The sequence below is a fragment of the Pseudonaja textilis genome, chromosome 10, assembly GCF_049901715.1.
Source record: "Pseudonaja textilis isolate UNSWEBS1 chromosome 10, rPseTex1.2, whole genome shotgun sequence".
In the NCBI taxonomy this organism is placed as follows: Eukaryota; Metazoa; Chordata; class Lepidosauria; order Squamata; family Elapidae; genus Pseudonaja; species Pseudonaja textilis.
The window spans coordinates 23,840,655-23,859,255 of NC_141999.1; the positions used below are offsets into that span (position 1 = coordinate 23,840,655).

Consider the following 18,601-nt stretch of genomic DNA (forward strand, 5'->3'; position numbering starts at 1 on the left):
CCCACATAGCCACACCTGCAGAACTGGTTGTTAAAAAATTTGAATCCCGCCCCTGGCTGTATGTGCCACCTCTGTCACGCATGCCCTAGGTTTGCCGTCACAGCCCTTTTCTCTTTCCCGTCCCAAGTCAGCAACAGCTTTCTGTTTATCCCAACTCGGCCATTTTTTCTGGACTTCCAACTCCCAGAATTCCCCAGCCAGAATGCTGGTGAACTTCCAAGATGGGTGGATTTCGGCTCCCAGCATTCACTTATAAACGTTAAGATTGGCAGGCTTCAAGCTGCCAGAATTCCTGGCTGGGGAATTCCGGGAGTTGAAGTCCACCCCTCTTGAGGTTGCCGTGTTTAGAAGAGCATCGATTTAACCCACCTTTTCCTGGCTCAGCCCCTTCCAGAGTGGTCAGGCTGGCTGAGATTGATGGGTAGGGTAGTCCCCACACATGTGGAGACCACCTGATGGAAGGGAAACCTTTGCTGCGTGTGAGGAGATGATGTTCTGACCACGGCTTCCTGAGTCCATAATTAAGCACATGCTTAGTTAAAACAACTCTTGTTTTATTTCAACGCTGGGAATTATGTTCATTCCCAGCCTGTAATGAGTCCCAAACAATTCCCTGAGATAAGCACCCACCTTTATCTCCTTTGAATGGCTGCCAACAACTAAAGTGCCAAATGAACTGTAAAAAGCCAACCAAACTACAAAGTCCACACACAGCTTCAAGGATTAATCCGAACAGAGTGAATGACTTTGCTTCCTGCAAAGGTTTCTTCACCTTTGCCTGTCCTTTATACCTTAGGGGAGGGGTAATCACCTCCCAGCCTTACTCCTGAGTCACCCCTTTTGTCTCAGCTGCTCTCGCCTTCTGGCAGCTCTGCGCACACGCACACTGGGAACAGGCTCCCCTTGTTCCTCGGCCTCACTGCTGCCAGGCTCCGAAGGCTCCGGAGTCAGCACCCCCACTCCCAGATGGTCCTGGCCCCATCTCTGCATCGGATGCAGGACCCTCATCCAAGTCCTCCCCAGACTCCTGGATTGTCCCATGTTCCTCCCCACCGTCCGATTCCACTGCAGTCTGGCGAACAACAACAGAAGAGATTTAAAAACCAAGGGCGATCCAGGATGCTGCTCACGCCTTGAAGAGTGACTTTTTTGTGCTTTTAGCTTCTCGCCAGATGGGTCCCCATAAATCTTTCAGGGCCCAGATGGCTCGCTCAGCTGCAGCAACCGGGATTTATGTCGGTGTCCTGCAAACTTCAGTGGCCTAACTATGACTGCTTAGATGAGGGTTGCAAGCTAAGTTGTAAAATGAGACTTGGTCTTGTGACGACCCACTGAAAGGCCATCACTGCAGGCTCAGTTAACAGTCATAACTGGAGGACATACCTTATCAAGGGAGACTGAGGGGAACAAGTGGCCAATTTTAAGTTTCTGGGTGTTACCCGAAAAGAGGACCTGACCTGGGGGTGCCCACATTGCAGCCCTGTTCAAAAGGGCCCAGCAGAGATTAGGCTACCTGAGACTTCTCAGAAAACAACAGACGGATGAAAAACTGGTGGTGACCTTCTACCACTGCACCAGAGAGAGTATCTTACACACCTGTGTAGGGTTTGCCACTTGCACAGGGGCAGATAGGACGGCACTCCAGAGGGTTAAGGTCATTGCCCAGAGGATCACGGGTTGCCCTCTCCCCTCTTTGGAAGAGCTTTATAGCTCCCGCTGCCTTAAGAAAGTTCAAAACATCCTCAAAGATCCATCTCATCCTGGACACCCCCCTTTTTTTTTTGAACTATTACCACCTGGCAGACGGTACAGGACAACAATAAAAACAAGGACAAATAGGCAGAAGAACAGCTTCTAACTCAGGGCAGTAGCTCTGTTGAATTCTACTGTATAGCACACCGAAGATGGTGTTTAATTTCGTTGTACGATGCGCAGTGACAGTAAATTAAACTAAACTAAATTAAACTACTACCTGTATTATACGCTTTGTTGAATCTGGAGCAAGGAAGGGAACAGAAAGCTGGAAGGACGGAGCTTAATAAACAAGATCCTTCCCTTCCCTCTTGGTTTTTCCCATCTGTTCTGCAAATGTCTCTCTTTTTTTAGCCCCTCTTCCAATTCCTTTGAATCTTTCTTCTTCTTCTTCTTCCTTTTAAGTAGCTAGTTGCCTTCTGCAGCCAGCTGTTGATTCGAATGCTGGCTTGATTCGGCCTTCATCTTGCAAAATACCTCCAAAGGCTGCCTCTCTTCCCCCCCCCCCACCTCCCCTTCCCAACCTGGTTTCCATTCAGGGGTGGGGAGGGTCCCAAGCCCCCCGCCCCCTCTTCCTGGCTGTTTGCAGACACGTGAAAGGCGGTCTTTCAGTTCTTTTTTGGGGGGGGGGGCACCTGCCTTACGCGGGATCTGTTTTATTTCTCGGGTTTCACCTTGTGTGGGGATCGGGCTGGAATCCAAATAGTGGGGCAGAGAAATGAGATATCCTTCTCTCGGCGCAAAGAATGCGTGCATCAAGATGTCGCTCTTTGTGGAAGGAAGGAGGTCCCAGTGGGCTTTGATTTATTTGGATTTAGGCTTATAGATTTGGCTCCCTCTCAAGTGTTTTTTTCAACTTTGGCTATTTTAAGATGTGTGGACTTTAGCAAAGCTGGCTGGGGAATTCTGGGAGTTGAAGTCCACGTATCTTAACGTTTGCCAAGGTTGGAAAACAGCGTTCAGTCCTTTTCTGCCCGGACTGAAAGTGCGATGTTGTGAGCTCGCCCTTGGCGACAACACAACCCGAGCAACACAATTGGCTCCTTTTTCTCTCTGTGTAGAGACTTCAGCTAAGGAAGGACTCTTACTGTGGTGCCAAAGGAAGACTGCTCCTTACAAGAACGTCAACGTGCAAAATTTCCACATCAGGTAACTTTTCAACACAATTCTTTCTTTCTTTCTTTCTTTCTTTCTTTCTTTCTTTCTTTCTTTCTTTCTTTCTTCTTCTTCTTCTTCTTCTTCTTCTTCTTCTTCTTCTTCTTCTTCTTCTTCTTCTTCTTCTTCTTCTTCTTCTTCTTCTTCTCCTCTCCCTCTCCCTCTCCCTTCCTTCTTCTTCTCCTTCTTCTCTCCCTCTCTTCCTTCTTCTCCTCTTCTCTCCTTCTCCTCCTCCTTCTTCTTCTTCTTCTTCTTCTTCTTCTTCTTCTTCTTCTTCTTCTTCTCTTCCTCCTCCTCCTCCTCTTCCTTTTCTTCCTCCTGTTTTCCTCCTTCCTCCTCTTCTTTTCCCTCTTCTTCTCCTTCTCCCTTATATCTTCCTTCTCCTTCTTCCTTTTTCCTCCCCTTCCCTCCTTCCTCTCTTCTCTTTTTCCCTCCTCTTTTCCTTCTTCCTTCTATCTTTCTTCCCCTTTCCTCCTCTTTTCCTCCTTCCTTCTCTTTTTCCCCTCCTCTTCTTCTTCCTTATATCTTTCTTTGCTTGCTTTTTCCACTTTGAACCGGGCCTCTTTAGAAAGTCTGCAAAACATTGACCTCTTGGCTTACTACTCCGCCATGAAAGATTCTGCCAGCCGGGAAGCCAAGTTTTTGAAGCTTTCTGCTGGGACCTGAGCTCAGGATCTGGAGAATCCAAGGAACTTTGCGAACGGCGAAATTTCCTCTTTTTTTTTTCCCCCCCACAAAAAGGCTTTTGTGTCGACAGCTGGCTGTGCGACGAGGTTATTCTGTTGGGCGGGTTGATGGTTGGCCAATCCAATGAAGCATCCGGTAGGGAAAAAGACCCCGAGGCGTTGGTCCTTCCACTGCACAGCAAGGTTTAAGGGGTGATAGTGCAGCCTTTCACCCCCACCCCCTCGACTTAATTGGCCCTGGTCAGGGATGGGCATTGGCTGTTCTTGGCCTGATTTCAAAACCCGTGTAAGGGAACAATTTGGACTTTTGGTGAGAGCTATCTGCCCTTCCCTGAAGCTTGGGAAAAAGAGAATCATCTCAGAACAGAACAGAAAAAGAAAAGAAAGGAAGGAAGGGAAAGGAACAAGGGGGAAGGAAGGAAGGAGGGAGGGAGGAAAAAGAGGGAATGAGAAAGGCAGGGAGGAAGGGAATAGGGAAGGAGGAAAGAAGGAAAAAGAAAAGGGAACAAGGAAGGAAAAAAGAGAAGGAAAGCGGGAGCGAAGGAAGGAAAGTGTCAGGATTCTCTAAAAGACCATAAAATTATTTTATGAATTGACGGAAGGAGGGAAGAAAAGAGGGAGGGAGGGAGGGAGGAAGGAAAAAGGGAATGAGAAAGGCAAGGAGGAAGGGAAAGAGGGAGGGAGGAAAAAGAAGGGAATGAGGAAGGAAGGAAAAAAGGAGAGAAGGAAAGCGGGAGGGAAGGAAGGAAAAAGAAAAGGGAAGGAGGGAGGAAGGAAGGAAGGAAATATCAGAATGCATCCATGATCACTGATTCCTCAACCTCATTAAGTCCACCTATCTTTGCTCATCCTCATCCTCTCCATAGCTTACTCCTGAGTAGATGCTACACTCAAGAGCCACCCCCACAAAAATGACTGCCCAACCTCTGGAATAATTCCTCTTATATTTTCTCTTTTCATGATCTTCTGGATAATTCAAAATTTATACACTGCCCAGAGTTGCTCCCAACAGTGAGATAGATGGTCTATAAATCTCACAACATAAATTCCCAAAGCTGCTGCCGTTTCTTCTTCTTATGGGACCCGTAAGCTACGATGTTGGAGCGTTCAGAAGTGTCCCACACACTTGAACCGAACGTGGGTCTGAAAAGGCACCGCCAGATGCCTTCCGATGTTGATCTCCTTCCATAACTCAACACAGGTTGTCTCAACAGGACACACATTTTGCGATACCGTTCTTCTAAAGCAGGGGTCCCCAAACTTGGCAGCTTTAAGACTTGTGGACTTCAACTCCCAGAATTCTCCTGCCGGCCATGTTGGTGGGGGAATTATGGGAGTTGAAGTTCCACCTTGATCTTCAAGCTGGTTTATATCATCCAGAACAGGGGTCTCCAAACTTGGCAACTTTAAGACTTGTGGACTTCAACTCCCAGAATTCCCCCCACCATTATGGCCGGCAGGGGAATTTTGGAAGTTGAAGTCCCACCTAGTTCTTCAAGCTGATTTATATCATCCAGAGCAGAGCAGAGATTGCAGAGGAAGGGGTTACAAGAGAGTAAGCTATGCTGGCTGGAGAATTCTGGGAATTGAAGTCCACAAGTTTTAAAAGTTGCCAAGTTTGGAGGCATCTGTTCTAAAGACACCGTTGGCCTTCTCAAGAGACTTGACCTGCTCTTTTTTTTTTTTCCAGTTGGAAAGATGGTCTTGCTTTTAACGCCTTGATCCACAGACACCGACCAGAACTCATTGAATATGACAAGCTCAGAAAGGTATTTGGGCGGGTTTGACATTATAGCCTTTTTACTCCTTGGTTTTGAAATATTCTCCACCTTACCCCGAGTGAACTCACTTTTTTCCCCTGCAATTCCAGATGTAGTGGGTTGAGTGGGGCCTGGGGATCAAATCCCAATTCTGCAATAATAATAATAATAATAACCTGGGTTACTTTAGGCCAGTGTTCCTCAACTTTGACCATTTTAAGATGGCTGGACTTCCAACTCCTAGAATTCTCTATCCAGCTTTGTCTTTCCATGGTCAGAAGTAGTGTTAGTCAACTTTAGCCATGGGTGGACTTCAACTCCCAGAATCCCCTAGCCAGCTTTTCCTTTGCTTTGCTTTGTTTTGCTGGCTGGGTAATTCTGGGAGTTGAAGTCCACCCCTCTTAAAGCGGCCAAAGTTGAGAAACACTGCTCTAGGCTAAGTCATCATCTCCAGCCTGAGCTTCTCGACCAAGAAAAAGGAATTTGACCTTGACCGATCACAAGATCAAGATTTAGTCCATGATTGTGAACTAAATCCAGACCAAATCATGGGCGCCAGATCCGAAACTTCATCAAGTTGGTTCTAATGTGGAATGGGGTCCCCCATGTGCGTTAAAACGGTAGAGAATCCATAATTTGTGGGTGGTCAATTTTTAGAGCAGGACTTCAAAGATGCCTCGTTGCATTTTTTTCCCACGGGAATATTTCGTATTTGGAAGCTGTAGGAAAGCCAAGGCGTTTGGCATAGAAAATCAGGCAGGGCTGGCGATTGTGAGAAGCCGGGGACAGTGCCTCTTTAGGACAGTGCCACCACGTTTGAAATCCTCTCTGGTGATTTCCCTTTTCCGTAGGACGATCCAGTCACGAATCTGAACAACGCTTTTGAGGTCGCGGAGAAATACCTTGATATTCCCAAGATGTTAGATGCAGAAGGTAAGGCAGAGGTCGAGGCCGTAATATATCTTGGGGTCCCGTTTTGTTCCACAAATCTACGAATCCACAAGGCAGAGGTTACAATAGCATTTGAACGAAGCCAGCTGGATAAACCTGGCGCTGAATGGTGCTTATATACCACTTCATGGTGCTTCACAGCCCTCTTTAAGCGGTTTACAAAATCAGCATCAAACTTGACAGCTTTAAGACTTGTGGACTTCAATTCCCAGAATTCCTCCTCCTTCAGTCATGTTAGCTCAGGGATTCTGGGAGTTGAAGTCCACAAGTCTTAAACTTGCCAAGTTGGAAGACTCTTGACTTACGACCACAACTTTTGTTGTTGAATCTTCTGACCCAAGCCTCGTTCAAATCTAATAAATACAAAATATATATGTAAAAGCAAAACTTTTTAATGCACCTCTGTGAATTCTGTTCATTCACAGCAAAGAATCATTAAAACTAATTGTCCCAGATAAGAGCAAGCCGTTTCGAGGTTACGAAAGGCTGCCAAGAACACAAGATTAATTGCAGATAAATATCCCAAGCCAGAAGTTTCCAAAAACAAACCCGGAGTAAGCAGGCCTTCAACGAGGACTCTGAGCATAAAGAACTTCTTTGCTTCCTGCAAAGAAGCCAACCCCAAAGGCTGGCTTTTATCCCTTGGGGAGGGACCATCACTTTCCAGCCTTACTCCTGGAAAGCACGCGCACTGGGAACAGGCTGCCAGACTCCACAACCTCCGAAGGCAGCACCCCACTCTCCCGACGGCCCTGGCCCCATCCCTGCATCACATGCAGGCCCTTTGTCCGAGTCCTCACTGTCAAGAGACCTCAGCCGTCCGCACCTGCTGCCGGCAAACCACAACGTTGAGTGAGACATTTGTTAAACAAATTTTGCCCTGTTTCACAGCTTTTCTTACCATGGTTGTTAAGTGAAACATATGGCCGTTCAGCAAGTCAGGTCCCGCCCCCACAAGACACACACAATTTGACCATCTGGGAAGATCACACTTGGCAATCATATGATCCCACCATAAATACACGCTGGTTGCTAAATGCCTAAATTTAGGTCATCCGATGGGGTTGCTGCTACAGTCATAAAAATGGAACTCGGGGTTTTTTTTCAACGCCATTGTAATTAATGGTTGTAAGTGATCTGTCTCTCAACGAAACACAGTTCTCATATTTCTATGGACTCTGTTTCATGACCTGAGCTAAATGTACTGGCTAAATGTCCAGAATATATATATATATATTTTTAGAAACAGCTATTTTAAAAACAGGTTGAAAGACTTCAGTGGAATTCGGAAACAATTCCTTAAGGCTTACAACTATACAGATTTGCAATTATCTGTTTGAGATACACGAGTAGGAAGAATACGACTTGAAAACAAGTAATTTCCGAATAATGCTTCGGAGTCATTTTTAATTTTTTCTTCTTTATATCCACAGTCACGTCCTCTCTCTTTTTACTCAATGATTTGTATCGAATTTCATAGCAACAACAATAATAGAAATGTAAATGCCAAAAAAAAAACCATGTTAATCAAATTTGTATGGCCGCCTATCAGGTTCCAAGCAACCTGCTCCAGCTGTGAATAGTCAAAGTCCGTAACTTTATTGCCTCCCACCTATGTTACAAGAATCCCTCCATGTTGCTTGCCTTCCTCTGGGAAGAACCAGATAAGGTTTCATGGATCTGGGTGGGGGTGGAGTCAAGCTTTACGCTGTTTTGCAGCTGTGCCAACAACTCCAAGCTAGGTCCCTACTTGACCTTTCCCTCTGGCCTAGCTGGCAGTTTCCCAGCATTGCCCGTGTCACGGAAAGGGATCTTGCAGAAGATTATAGCGCAACTCTGGAATTCCCGCTGTGATAGAAGAATGCAAGGAATTGCCGTTATATGCAAGCTTCGTGGTCTTCTAGCAGGCATTTTTGAGTTATGGGCAGGAAATGCGATACAAATCTTGGATAAGCATCCCAGCTTGTACGCTTGGACAGGCAGCTAACCTCCCATGTCAAGTTCTTCTGGATTTTTAGGCATTAACTTTTTTTTTTTCCAAGCTGGATTGTTGCCCGTGATCCCTTGGAGATGTTTGACTGCCAATGACATGAGTTTGGGAGAGAGAGTTGTTTCTGGTGTGTTTAATACTTCTCGTTCGCTTTTCAGACATCGTCAACACGGCCCGTCCTGATGAGAAGGCTATTATGACCTATGTCTCCAGCTTCTACCATGCCTTCTCTGGGGCGCAGAAGGTACCAGAGACGGACGGCGGGGGGTTTTTTTTCCCCCCCATTAACCGCTTCTCTTCTTCCCAGCATCCTGGCTTCCTTTGACTTCCCTTGGAGAGGGCCGCCGCTTGGAGCCACCTGGGAACCCAGATCTCAGCTAGTTCAGGACAAGCTTTAGAAAGGCCCAGGGCAGAATGTCTATGGAGGTTCACCTTCCTCCTGGTCATGGTTGGGTGTCCCAAAGAGGCAAAACTGGACTTTCTTGTTTGTCCCTGACGACATTTCACTTCTCATCCAAGAAGCTTCTTCAGCTCGGACTGGATGGCGGGGATTTATGCTCCTTGCAGACCGCTGGCCATTTGCGTCCTTGTAGAGGGTCGCTGAGGTCATTTGGAGATTTATGTGTGTCCTCAGGGTTACCTGAGGATGCAAATGGTCCCTATAGCCTGCAATTTTCCTAGAAATCCGTTCCTACTCCCACACCGTTCAAAGGGTGTTTATCCCAAATTGCATAGCTAGAAGTCTGTAAAGATTCTCAGTCCTCCAGGTCGTGGTTGTCCCAAAGGTGCTTTTTTCAAAAGGCAGCTGGACTTTCTGGTTTTTTTCTTTGAAGACGTTTCGCTTCTTGTCCCTAGAAGCTTCTTCGGATGGTGAGGAAGGCTCCACACCCCATTGGCATGAATCAGGTGAGCCCGAGAGCACAGATAAACCTCCAAGTGGCCTCAACGATTCTCTAAAAAGGATGCAAATGACCACTTGTCTGCAAGGAGCATCAATCCTTCTGTTCCCCAACATCCCGTCAGAGCTGAAGAAGCTTCTTGGATGAGAAGCGAAACATCTTCAGAGAAAAACAAGAAAGTCCAGTTTTGCCTCTTTGGAAAAAAAAAATAAAAAGCAACTTTGGGACACCCAATGCAGGAAAAAAAAAATAAGGACCGCTTTTCCAAAAATCGCCCTAAGTCCCTTTTGGGGGAGAGGCTGGAAAATGAGGCTTGACCTTGTCATACATGGAGGCTACCTGAGGAGAAACCTTGAAAAGGTTTTACGACAGTAAGACCAGGACTCTCCGACCGACCAAACTCCAAAACTCATCGAAATTCATTTTCCCCCCCTACTTCCCCAAAGTAGTCAATAAGAACACGAGTTGATGAAGGCCACGGTCCCGAGTTCCCGCTAAGGTGGTAGCCTCACTTAGCACATGTGGACTTCAAGCCTCAGAACATGAAGTGAGGTCACCTCGTGGGCCAGAGAGTTGAAGGGCCTGTTTCAAGGATGAAATTGTGTTCCTTTTGAGCAGAGGTTTCCAAACTTGGCAACTTTTAACACTTGTGAACTTCAACTCCCAGAATTCCTCCTTCAGTCACGTTAGCTTGGGAATTCTGGGAGTTGAAGTCCACAAGTGTTAAAAGTTGCCAGGTTTGGGAACCCAATGCTTTGGAGAGATTCCCTGGGGTCCTCTGGCCAGACCTGGGTATTTTAGGGCCTCCAGGCCACATTGGCTGTCTCTATCCGGCCCATGTCAGGGCTCTGGTAGTTCCCGCCCACCCCATTTAAATTCTGAGTCTCGAGCCAAACTTCCAAAACTTCAAAAGGATTTATTGGGAGTTAACATGTCTGGCACTGCCTGAGCGTAAGCGACTCTGAGACACGTAATTCATTGTCACCCTTGACCCTAGTTTCCCCCCCCCCCCACACCCCCTGGGTTTATCGTAATTCATATTCTCCAATGGGACACCTCCATAGCCCAGAATCATCAGTAATACTCTCCTGTTAGAATCTTGCACGGCAGAAACTTCGATCCCCTCGAAACCGTCTTTGAAAACATTTAGGAATGCAGTTGCGGTTTTTGCAAGCTGCTCCGCTGCTCCCTTCTGTTGGCAACTCAAAAGACCAGAGCAATATTTTAAGAGTTGACAGCCTGTTTGGACTGCTTTTATTTTGAGGGTGACTGCTATTCCCCCCCCCCCGTCCCCCCCAAAGTTACCTCTGTCCACAGCCCTCTTGGTTCGGCCCAAGTCCCAGTTTCTCATGGGGAAAATGGATTGCCCACCCCTCCTCCGGTCTAAACCAAAGATTTGGAACGGCTAACCTCTGTTCCAGCTGAGATCTGGTTCCCCCCAGGGAGCGCAACCTTTCTTCCATCCTGCCTCTTGGTCTTCTGCATGTCCGGGGGAGACCTGGAGGGTTTTCCTGCCTGGCCCTTGACGTCTGCTTCTCTTTTTCTCTCTCTTTCCTCGTGCGCAGATATTGTAGGCACGCTCAGGCCCGACGAGAAGGCCATCATGACTTACGTCTCCTGCTTCTATCATGCTTTCTCAGGGGCTCAGAAGGTGAGCTTGGGGGCTGGGCTGGGGGCCGCTTGGGGGCTGCTGTGGCTGTTGGCTTGGGGAGATCTCGGTTCTGGGCGGAGCGCTGGCACTAACTGGTTCTCTGCTCGGCCTTCCGGAGCATGGCCGTAGGCGTGGAAATAGTAAATCGGAACTAGTTAAAAAAACGAAGGCGCGTCGGCTAAGACGCTGAGCTTTGACGGTCAGAAAGTTCGGCGGTTCGAACCCCCAGCGCCGCGTCACGGAGCGAGCTCCCGTTCCTCGTCCCAGCAGCTTCTGCCAACCTAGCGGTTCGAAAGCACGCAAAAAAAAAAATGCAAGTCGAAAAATAGGGACCCCTTTGGTGGGAAGATAACAGCGTTCTGTGCGGCTTCGGGCGTTTAGTCAAGTGTAGGATATCTAAGAGTTTCCCTACTTCGACAACCTGAAGGTGTGGATTTCCAACTCCTGCCGGTAGGGGAATTCTGGGAGTTGAAGTCCGCCTGTCTTGAATTGCCTGTTGACTCCTGCCCGTCTTCTCCCTCCCTTTTTGGAGCTGGATTGAAACTCGAGACAGGTTGACTTTTGAAAGCCACTTTTTTTCAAACCTCCCTTGAAGGAGAGGTGTAAGAAAACACCGCAAGGACAATGGCTGTGGAACTGCCCCTTTCCCCCCCCCTCCCCCCACCCCAAAAGCTTCCTCTCATCTGGAAACTTCTTTCTGGCTTTGATTATGTCCTGCTTGTTCTTCCAGATGAGAGAGAGAGAGAGAGAGAGAGAAAGACAAAGAGAGAGAGAAAGAGAGAGGCAGAGAGAGAGACAGACAGAGAGAGACAGAGAGAGAGACAGAGAGAGAGAGAGAGAGAGGCAGAGAGAGAGAGAGGCAGAGAGAGAGAGAGAGGCAGACAGAGAGAGAGAGAGACAGAGAGAGAGCAGACAGAGACAGACAGAGAGAGGCAGGCAGACAGACAGACAGAGACAGAGATACAGAGAGAGAGAGAAAGACAGACAGAGACAGAGAGACAAAGAGAGAGAGAGACAAGAGACAGAGAGAGGCAGACAGACAGAGAAAGACAGACAGAGACAGACAGACAGAGAGAGACAGAGAGAGAGAGAAAGACAGAGAGAGACAGAGACAAAGAGAGGCAGACAGACAGAGAGAGACAGAGAGAGAGAGAAAGACAGACAGAGAGACAGAGGGAGAGACAAAGAGAGAGAGACAAAGAGAGACAGAGAGAGAGAAACAGAGAGAGAGAGAGAGAGAGAGAGAGAAAGACAGGGACAGCGAGAGAGAGACAGAGACAGAGACAAAGAGGCAGACAGACAGAGACAGAGAGGGAGAGACAGAGAGAGACAAAGAGACAGAGAGAGAGAGAGAGACAGAGACAGAGAACAAAGAGGCAGACAGACAGAGAGAGACAGAGAGGAGAGACAGAGAGAGACAAAGAGACAGAGAGAGAGAGAGAGACAGAGACAGAGAGAAAGACAGGGACAGCGAGAGAGAGACAAAGAGACAGAGACAGACAGAGACACACAGAGAGAGACAGACAGAGATGTACAGACCTCCCCCTCCAAGGAATTCTTTCATATATCTCTCCCCCGACACCCCCCCCCCCGCCTCCAATTTTCTGGATGAGCTGTCTCTCATTCAACTGTCCTCAGGTTTCAATCGCAGGATGAACGACGTGACCGTGACTTTTTGGCTTAGCATTGACCTTGAGCGACAGTTGTTTCCAGAGCGAGCAATCGAAGCCTCAGGCAGCTAAGCCACCGGCCTGTGGCGGGGAAAATGATTGCCACCCCCCACCCGATTTAAATTGGTGGCATCTTCCCTAACCTGGCTCCCCGCAGCTTTTCCTGCCTTTCCAGAGAGATCAGGCACCCCCAGGGGAATCGGGGAGTAGACTGCTGGCAAAATGCAACAGCCCCGAATTCCCTTTTTTAGCCCCGGCGGGAGGCAAGGATCTGGCGGGAGGGAAGGGCCCGAGGGGGTTAAATCACGGAGGGGAAATCTTGGGAAGGGCAGCCCGTGTGTGTGTGTGTGTGTGTGTGTGTGTGTGTGTGTGTGTGTTGTTGAATCCTGGGGAGGAATTCTTTGGGGGTGGGTGTTCATCGGGACTGGGTGGCTACCGGAGGGGTTGGTCTACGTTCGCGTGCCGTGCGAAGCGGATCAGTGCAGGTTCTGCAAATCTCCCTTTTTCGGCGTCCCCCAGAGGCAGGATTAAGGGGTTACTGCACGGTTTCCTGAACATCTGTTTTGTTTTTTGGTGGGGGGGGTTTCTTCTCCTTGGGTCGGAGAGAAACTAACGGTCTCTCTTGAAATTTAAAAGAAAAAAAGGGGTGGAAAAAAGTTCTTTACTGCTGCAAAAAAGCAGCTGGATTTTTCTCGTAGCCAGGCCTGGTGAAAATCTCTCTGCCCCAAGTGGATTTTAAGATCCTGTTCTGCTTTCTCGCTTCCAGTCCCTTGTTCCTAGTGACTTCAACGGGAGCGGAGCCAAGTTTTTTGGGGGGGGTGGGAATGCCCCCGTAAGCATGAGTTTGTATTGGCTTTTTGAGATTTGTTTCTTTGGCACAGAGTTCCTTTCCTTTTTTCCCTTTCTTTCTCTCTCTCTTCCTTCCTTCCTTTCCTTTCCTTTCCTTTCCTTTCCTTTCCTTTCCTTTCCTTTTTCCTTTCTTTCCTCCCTCCCTCCCTTTCTTTCTTTCCTTTCCTCTTTCTTTCCTTTCCTTCTTTCTTTCTTTCTTTCTTTCTTTCTTTCTTTCTTTCCTTCCTTCTTTCTTTCTCTTTCTTTCCTTCCTTTCCTTCTTTCCTTTCCTTCCTTCCCCCTCCCTCTCCTTTCTTTTTCTTTCTTCTTCTTTCTTTCTCCCTCCCTCCCTCCCTTTCCCTTCCTTTCCTTCCTTCCTCCTTTCCTTCCTTCCTTCCTCCGCCCCCCTTCCCCTGGCTTAATTGCTCGCTTACTAATTTTGTCTTCTGCCTGCCAAATGTACGGGTCAGTTTTACAAGCCTTGTCTTTTTCCTCCCTGTCAGCTGTTAAATGGCCCTTCCCTTCTCCCTGGAGGCTGGAAAGAGGAACTAGGAGTCTGCCAGGCCTGGCTCAGAGCTCTCCCTCTTTTCGTGTGTCGTCCCCTTCCTTCGTATGTTGCCCCTACCCCCGTCCCGTTTTCCTTCTCCTCCCCTCTGCTGTTCTGTTCCTTCCTTTTGGATGGCTTACCTCACGTTTACGTTAGGGGGGGGGATTTCTCTTCCTCCCGCTCAGATTGGCTCTGAGTGGGTGGATCAGGCTCGTAACAAGAGATAAAGCCCAAAGCTTTAAAAATAAAACACGAATAAACTTTGCCAGGATTGGTTGCTTAGATGGGTGAAGGAGGCTCCAAGATTTCATGCAATTCGGCTAGTGGTGGGGTTGCCTGAGGAGGAGGAGGCGTGATCAAGAAAGGGCAAGCGGGATGCTTCAACCTCCGCGACTTTTAAGCTGGGAGGACTTCATTCCCCAGAATTCCCCATCCTGTCTCTTAAAGGAACAGCGGCAAATCTGCAGCGCCAACCTCGTTAAGTTTCCCTGCCCTGCCTGGGCACCTTCCTTGATCACTTAGCATGGAAAGCAAAGATGCATCCACCTCCCTCTCTCAGAGGCTCCAGGGTTTGAGGGTTTTATAGAATTAGAATAGCATAGGATAGGATAGGATAGAATAGAATAGAATAGAATAGAATAGAATAGAATAGAATAGAATAGAATAGAATAGAATAGAATAGAACAGAATAGAATAGAACAGAATAGAATAGAACAGAACAGAACAGAATAGAATAGAACAGAGAGGAGAGAATAGAATAGAATAGACTAGAATAGAATAGAATAGAATAGAATAGAATAGAATAGAATAGAACAGAGAGAATAGAATAGAAAATAGAATAGAATAGAATAGAATAGAACAGAGAGGAGATAATAGAATAGAATAGAATAGAATAGAGAATAGAATAGAATAGAACAGAATAGAATAGAATAGAATAGAATAGAATAGAACAGAGAGGAGATAATAGAATAGAATAGAATAGAATAGAGAATAGAATAGAATAGAACAGAACAGAACAGAATAATAGAGTTGGAAGGGGCCGTGGAGGTCTTCTAGTCCAACCCCCTGTTGGTCCTTTGAAAGAACCAGAATTCCAGAAGGCCCACGAGAAAATATCCCAATTTTTTTTAGCAGAAAAGACCAATGTTAAAAGTCGGCCTCTGCCCGCTTTTGAGATGCAGGAAAAACACGCCTTTTTTTTTGTCTGCCAGCCCCAGCCGGGAGGAAGCCTCCCCTCCAGCTATGCCCAACCTTGATTGCGCCCAAGAGGCTACTGCAAGCAGATGTTCCTTTCTGTGGTTGGGATGGGCTGTGTGATTCTTTTTGCTACTCCTCCTTTTTTTTTCTCTTTTAAATCACTCTTTGTATCTGAGCACCAGTTTTGGAGTGGGGGTGGGTGGGAGGGCTCAGCTGGGCCGGCCTGCTTTATTGTCTGGAGCTGACGAACCACATCTGTGGTAGACACTGTCATGGGCTTCCATTCGGCCAAGCAGGGCGCAGGTCGGCAGAAAGGCTAATCGAGTCATTTGGGGTCCCCGTGGGCTGCTTCAGCTGCTTCTGACTGTGATGGCCCAGGGCGTCATCCAACAATAACCAAGTCACAAAAACAGAAGAAAGTCCCTTTAACACCTCCAGCTTGGCCCCAATGTCCAATTATCCTCGGCTGGATAACAAACTCTTCAAGAAAACAGTTTACGGAGGGAGTAAATGCAGTCCGAACCCAAAGTAAAGTTAATTAGAAATAAAACGAACCAATACATCACACTGAAGGAATTACTACGGCAGGCAAGGATGATTAATTGCAGGCTTCTACCAGATAACACAGCAATCACAAGCTGCAACCATGTTGGGAGGAAGCCAAAACACAGATAAGCCTCGACAAAGATAATGCATGCTTTGCTTCCAGCAACTTTGCCATGCACAGTCCTCCCAGCTGCAGCCCATGAAGGGGATCAGGGCCCCTTCCTCCCCCATAAACCATGTTTCTTCCTTATCTGCTCCTCTCTGCATGCCCTAGGATGAAGAGGGGATGGGCCTGGGTCTTCCTCTGAATGCCCATCCGGCCTGCGCCCTTTCCCAGTTTCTTCCACAGCCACCAGAGCCACACTCTCACTCCCTGTCAGCTGCTCAATCTCCCCCTCAGAATCAGAGTAGTTTTAGCCTTCTTGCGGAGTTAATATTCTTGGTCTGGTCCACCTCGTGGGGTTGATGTTGACCGTTGGGAACTTCAGGTGGTGATGGGGGAAAGTTTTGGGGTTCCAGCTGTGTAAGTGACAGGTTTACCTGTCTGCCGAACAGAGATGGCTGTGGGAACCTTCTACCTGAGCAGGCGTTCAAGGAAAGATGGATGTATTTGGATGTATGTGTCTTCCCTGCACCTTTTCACCTTCAAGTCTAATTTTGGGTTTGAGCGTGTGCTTGGTGGACCTATGCCACAGGGGTGTCCAAACCCAGCCACTTTGAAGACTTGTGGCCTTCAGCTCCCAGAATTCCCCAGCCATCGTGGCTGGCTGAGAAAGTCTGCTAGCCGAAGTTCACAAGTCTTCAAAGTTGCTAGGATGCGCTAGCTCAACCAATTTCAATGCCACAAGTTTTCCCTGCATTGCACAGGTACGACAATGGATCTCCGCTGACTTTGCGGGACTAAATCCCACGGAATTTAGAGAGAGATTGAGAGCTAAGTTAGGCTTGAGAATAAAACCCCCGCTCTCTTCCCGTGCTTCTCTGAACACGGCCGCTTGAAGACTCGTGGAATGGCTAAGGAATTCTGGGAGTTAGAGGCCCTGGTTTTAAAAGCGGCCTAGTCCCAACCTCGGCAACTCGAAAGGTGTGTGGACCTCAACTCCTAGGAGGTTGAAGCCCACACACCTTCAAGCTGCTACGGTGGAGGAACGCTGGTCTCTAAAGCAGAGGGGTCTCCAAACTTGGCCACTTTTAAGACTCGTGGACTTCAACTCCCAGCATTCTCCAGCCAGCAGAGCTGGAGAATTGAATAGCGGGGAGTTAAAAGTCCACCTGTTTTAAAGTTGCCAAGTTTGGGGACCCCTGGTCTAAAGCAAGCACGGGAGACATCTTCTAAGTCGGTGGGTTGGTCGATTCCCACTTGTGGAAGGGAAGGAACCTGTAGGGGTTTTTTATTTTATTTCTTTTAATGGACCTAAGAGATTTCTCTCGCACTTTTTCTTTCTTTCTTTCAAATATCCTATTTTGTTGGCAACTCATTTCTTCCATGGCTCTCTCCCTTTCCCCTCCTCCTTCTATAGACCCTTCTCTTCACCCTTTCTGTTGATGTCTGGCTTCCATCTCCTTCCCTTGGACTCTCTCTGCTCCTAGCAAGGTACTTGATTTCTTGACTTTTCCCATTTCATGGCTCCCGTGTAATTCTCCCTCCCCTTTCCCCCCCCCCTTTTGCTTCTGGGTTGGCCAGGTGTGGGTGTTTACAATGGGACTCCCAACACCACGGCCTCCCTCTTTTTAGCAGACCTTTAACCTGCTCTGCTCCTGCTACCTTTAAAAAAAAAACCCACCCCTTTTTATATCCTATTGTTTTCGACAAAGCTTCGCCATCGGTTTCGTTTGTCCTTTCTTGAGTTTTTTGGATTTTATGCCAGCTTGGAATGCAGCCATTGGTACGAAACCGGGAAGGTTATAGTTACTGGGATTCAAGAGTGAAGAATGAACAATTGGACCTCAACTGCTGGAGGATATAAGGATGCCTGCCTTGGGCAGGGGAGGGGTTGGCCTAGATGACCTCCAAGGTCCCTTCCAGCTTTTTACAATTTGAGTACAATCTCGTTGAAATAGGATTGATTTAGCTATCAAAAACGAGCCACTAAGAACATTTGTGCAGCTTGCAAAGGATCAAAAAGAATCAAAAGAAGAAAAAAAATACCGCAGGAAATAATAGTGGAATAAATGCCATAGCTAGAGCCGAACTGTTTTAGCAGTGCTTTCTGAATCCTAGATAAAATACAATAAGTTCTCTTAAAACGTTCAAATCTTGGCTTATGAAGAGCTAAGATAAATAGAGGGGTTTTTATTTTTTGCACGAGTCCTTAAATCTTCATGCAAACCAATTGTTTGCCCTTAACATCGAAGTTAGAAAATGTAGTCATCAGTATTGCGTTAAATCAGAACCTGAAACCATGGTTTGAAGGTACTAGCTTTGATTCACGCATGCTAACTATTGTGTCTTGGTTCTGATGCATCAAGAATTGTAAATTCAAGTGCCCAAATTGATGCAGACCGAAACAGGAAGTATATATCAGTTTTCGACATACATTGGTTTAAGCCATGATCCTGTGATTGGGGCACTGTCATCAACCAGATATAAAAGATGAGCTTTCTCATCTGGTTCCGTTATCCAGCAGCTCAAACCAAGGTTGGTCCGATCAACTGATCTGGTGTTACGCTTGGCATGCTGTTGTCTTCTTGTTTTAGCAGTTTCTGGCCATACTCCTGGTGGGGACAGGTCTTCACCACTTCCAGATTGGCGTTTCTCGAGCTTGAAGATGGGTGGACTTCAACTCTCAGAGTTCCCTAGCCAGCTGGAGAACTCAACCATGGCTAGAGAAGCAAACTGTGGTCGGAGAACCCAACCATGGTTGAAATCCACACATCTCCAAGTTGTCAAAGTTGGCTCCAAGATAATGTCATCGTCCTGGAATGAAGTTTAATTGCTTTACATCCGCTCTTTCTCTGCCTGCGGGGGA

At 47.3% G+C, this 18,601-nt stretch overlaps 2 protein-coding genes across 8 annotated transcripts in view; one reads left to right on the forward strand and one right to left on the reverse strand.

Annotated features, from left to right (window-relative positions):
- The window catches only part of ACTN4 (actinin alpha 4), a 96,038-nt gene that overhangs the window by 54,407 nt on the left and 23,030 nt on the right, over window positions 1–18,601 (forward strand). For 3 of the 6 annotated variants that reach the window (XM_087939295.1, XM_087939297.1, XM_087939299.1), the window contains exons 5-8: window positions 2,814–2,901; window positions 5,284–5,362; window positions 6,205–6,286; window positions 8,453–8,538. In XM_087939295.1, coding sequence (XP_087795421.1) covers window positions 2,814–2,901; window positions 5,284–5,362; window positions 6,205–6,286; window positions 8,453–8,538 — 335 coding nt within the window. Of the gene's footprint in view, window positions 1–2,813; window positions 2,902–5,283; window positions 5,363–6,204; window positions 6,287–8,452; window positions 8,539–10,758; window positions 10,845–18,601 lie in introns of all 6 variants that reach the window. The other 3 variants (XM_087939296.1, XM_087939298.1, XM_087939300.1) reach the window with 1 other exon arrangement.
- The window catches only part of LOC148124985 (galectin-6-like), a 71,242-nt gene continuing 56,201 nt past the window's right edge, over window positions 3,561–18,601 (reverse strand). For both annotated transcript variants that reach the window (XM_087939310.1, XM_087939309.1), the window contains one exon: window positions 3,561–3,851. In XM_087939310.1, the coding sequence (XP_087795436.1) occupies window positions 3,576–3,851 (276 nt within the window). In that variant the 3' untranslated portion in view covers window positions 3,561–3,575. The remainder of the gene's footprint in view (window positions 3,852–18,601) is intronic.